The 3,557-nt window shown below is 37.8% G+C and overlaps 1 protein-coding gene across 1 annotated transcript in view; it reads right to left on the bottom strand.

Annotated features, from left to right (window-relative positions):
- pip5k1ab (phosphatidylinositol-4-phosphate 5-kinase, type I, alpha, b) overlaps positions 1-3,557 on the bottom strand; it is a 34,780-nt gene that overhangs the window by 3,797 nt on the left and 27,426 nt on the right. Inside the window, exons 12-14 of the mRNA XM_016287481.1 lie at positions 1,256-1,417; positions 276-411; positions 109-171 (exon numbers count right to left, since the gene is read on the bottom strand). Of these exons, the coding sequence (XP_016142967.1) occupies positions 109-171; positions 276-411; positions 1,256-1,417 (361 nt within the window). The remainder of the gene's footprint in view (positions 1-108; positions 172-275; positions 412-1,255; positions 1,418-3,557) is intronic.

The following is a 3,557-nucleotide window of genomic DNA, read 5'->3' as shown; positions in this document are numbered from 1 at the left end:
TTTAATGCATCCTTGCTGAATAAAAGTATTAATTTCTTTAAAAAGAATGTCCCTATAACAGTTTAATCATGAGAGGTGGTGAGATGAGAAGTGTGTGTTCAGTTTTACCTGTGAGGGGCGCTGCTGTCCGGCTCAACGACTGCAGATTTGTGCACCTCCACCCCTACTGACCTGTTCATGAGGCCGTGCCATAGACAGAACAAGAGAAGAAAGACTGCAATAAACTACACAGAAACAGAGAAACCGTGACAGATTAAGATGATGTGTGGAGGTACCTTTGAGGAGGTGAAGATGATGTGATTCCTGTGCTGCCAGGTAAGGAGTTGGGCAGATTTGTTGCGGCAAACTCACTGGAGCTTCCAGCCAAAGGATCAGTTTGTGGAAGCAGGTCTGGTCTGCCCGACTGCATGCCTGAGAACAACAATCACACAGGGAGTTATGATTTGATTTATGCTCCAAAGAAAGTACACGATAAAAGCCGATTCACAGTACATCTGAAACACAGACGAAAGTCATACACAAGAATATTTGAAAACAATGGATCTCTCTCAACTCATCAAATAAATTCACGATGTTTTACAGTGATGTCTTTAAAGGTGCAGTGTGTACATTTTAGTGGCATCTAGTAGTGAGGTTGCGAATTGCAATCAACGGCTTAGTCCCCCCCCCCTAAAAAAGATATAAATTGCCCAATCTAAGGTAATAAAAACATAACGGTTCATCAAGTAAGATCTTTATACACCTCTGAAAACATAGTTATGAATATTATATTGCATTTCTGTCAATAGATCGAAGTAAATATTACACATTACACCTTTAAAGAATGAAGAAAATTCAAAACCAGGGATGATGTAAATAGTCTGGGTTGCATTACTCACCACTCTCTCCTTCTGCATCGGTCTGGTTAAGGTGAGTATGGTACACCAGTCTGGCGTCAGCTACTGTCTGTCCACCGGGCGCAGAAGCAGAGCTTCCCATCGGAAGCCGTCTCACAACACTCGAACAGCCACTTCGACTCTTCTTTGAGGGAGATGATTTTACTGGGAACGAAGAGAGGGTTTGGATGATGACACCACAAAAATATTAAAAGCTCAATGTCTAAAAACTAGGTCTGTCAATTTAACACGTTAACTTAATTCAAATATTTTAACACTGTTAACGCACTAGCCCCCAAGAGAGCCATTTACTTACCTTTAAAGAATGAAGAAAATTCAAAACCAGGGATGATGTAAATAGTCTGGGTTGCATTACTCACCACTCTCTCCTTCTGCATCGGTCTGGTTAAGGTGAGTATGGTACACCAGTCTGGCGTCAGCTACTGTCTGTCCACCGGGCGCAGAAGCAGAGCTTCCCATCGGAAGCCGTCTCACAACACTCGAACAGCCACTTCGACTCTTCTTTGAGGGAGATGATTTTACTGGGAACGAAGAGAGGGTTTGGATGATGACACCACAAAAATATTAAAAGCTCAATGTCTAAAAAACTAGGTCTGTCAATTTAACACGTTAACTTAATTCAAATATTTTAACACCGTTAACGCACTAGCCCCCAAGAGAGCCATTTACTTCATTCCTGAATGAATCAGCCATTTGAATGAATCAAATGAAGACATTTACCGCCACCTGCTGGCAGATTTAGTTCCTTATTTAGAGTATCATTTCATTAAAGGCAAGGTTTGTCTGGGTTTGTGATGTCACAAACCTGGGAAGTAACTCATTGTAGTCCCTACGAGCCGTTTTTGTAGGCATTAAACTGCCAGAATTTCAAAAGGCAATATCTTCGTCATTGAACTTTCAGCTCCGTAACTTTGCATATATTGTTTATGTTCAAACAGCAACATTACACACTAACTAACATTAAAAAAGTGAAATCGCAACCAACCACCCTTTAAAAAATACATAATAATAATAATAATAATAAAAATAAAAACATTAAAGGAATAGTTCACCCAAGAAATGTAAATTCTGTCATCATTTACTCACCCTCATGTCGTTTCAAACCTTTCTTTTGTGGAACATAAAAGAAGGTATTTTGAAGACTGTTGGTAACAAAGCTGTTTTGGATACCAATGGCTTTCATTGTATGAACAAAAATACTGAGATGTTTTCTCGGTAATGATCTTCTTTTATGTTCCATAGTTTATGTTAGGCCGTTGTAACTTAAATGTTTATGTGTAATAAATTTTGTGTTGAATCAAAATATTTCTTTCTAAAGCTACAATTTGTAATGGCTACTTGATACTTTCACATTTAACACAAAAATAGCTTTAAATAATCTTTTGTGGGTATTTTCACAGTCAAATGTATTTTGTGATCAATTCGATTAATTAATCGACACATCATGTAATTAATTAGATTAAAAATTTTAATCAACTGACAGCCCTACAAAAAACGTAAAGGTCGGTTAAATAAAAAATGAAAAATGTTATTTACTCACCCTCATGTCGTTTCAAACCCATAAGACTTTTGATCGTCTTCAAAACACAAGTAAAGGTTTTTTTTTATGTAACCTGAGAGATTTCTGTCCCTCCCACCAAAACTTTTAAGAAGGGATGCACCGATACCGATACTGGTATCGGGCCCGATACGGAGCTCCTGTACGCCTACTCGCACTCGTTAAAATGCCCCGATACCAAACGCCGATACCACACAACATGTGTTAAGTGCCATATTCAGACAATGAAACACAGACAACAGAACAACAGACAGCAGAATGGAGTTATTAGAGATTAAGGATGTCTACAAAGTATATGTATGCAATTAATGTAATGTTAAACATTCAGTATTGACTGTATAGCTGATGTGCGTGAGCTGATGAGCAAAGCACGCTGAGTGGATTGAGCGCGCGGCGACGCAGATGCGCGAGCTTGTCGAGTAAATATACCTTTCTCACAGACATCACTGGAAAGTTTGTAGTTCGGTCGGATACGTCAAAAACAAGTAAGTAAAACAATGCACAAGTTACTTAATGGTAGAGAGAGAGAGAGAGAGAGAGCGAGCGCACACACTTCTGTTGTGTGATCTTTGATGTTCACTCACTAAGCACATGCATCATTTGGATTAAAACTAAATCGTAAAAATAAGACTATTTATAGGGGCATTCACTAATTATTTTTAACCTTAGAAGCAAAAAATGAACAGTGAAAGTAACAAAAACTTGTAAAATATATTTTGATGGGCATAATTAAGTGTGAAAATAACCAAAGGATATACAGTCAAACCAAAAATTATTCAGACCAGATATAATTTTTTTATATTTTTTTACTAGTGGGTGCAGGACACTATAGTTCATTTATGTAAATGAGGATAGAAAAATAAAGTAAATTGTGACAAAGTATACCCAAAAATTCTTCATACAGTGGACTACTAGCAAAACTGATACAAATTTAGGACCAAAAATTATTCAGACAGAGTCTGGGAAGAAAAAAAAAATGAAGTTGAGGTTTTCATGAAGCTGGATGACAGCATGCCCAGGAGACTACAGGCTGTCATTAAGGCTAAGGGTTGCCCGACTAAGTATTGATAGTTGTGTAAATACTGTCATACTAACAGCTGTCT

This window comes from Sinocyclocheilus grahami, unplaced genomic scaffold (genome assembly GCF_001515645.1).
Source record: "Sinocyclocheilus grahami isolate Dianchi unplaced genomic scaffold, SAMN03320097.WGS_v1.1 scaffold222.1, whole genome shotgun sequence".
Classification (NCBI taxonomy): Eukaryota; Metazoa; Chordata; class Actinopteri; order Cypriniformes; family Cyprinidae; genus Sinocyclocheilus; species Sinocyclocheilus grahami.
Note: the sequence above shows the minus strand (reverse complement) of the source record. Positions and strands in the feature narration are given on the sequence as shown.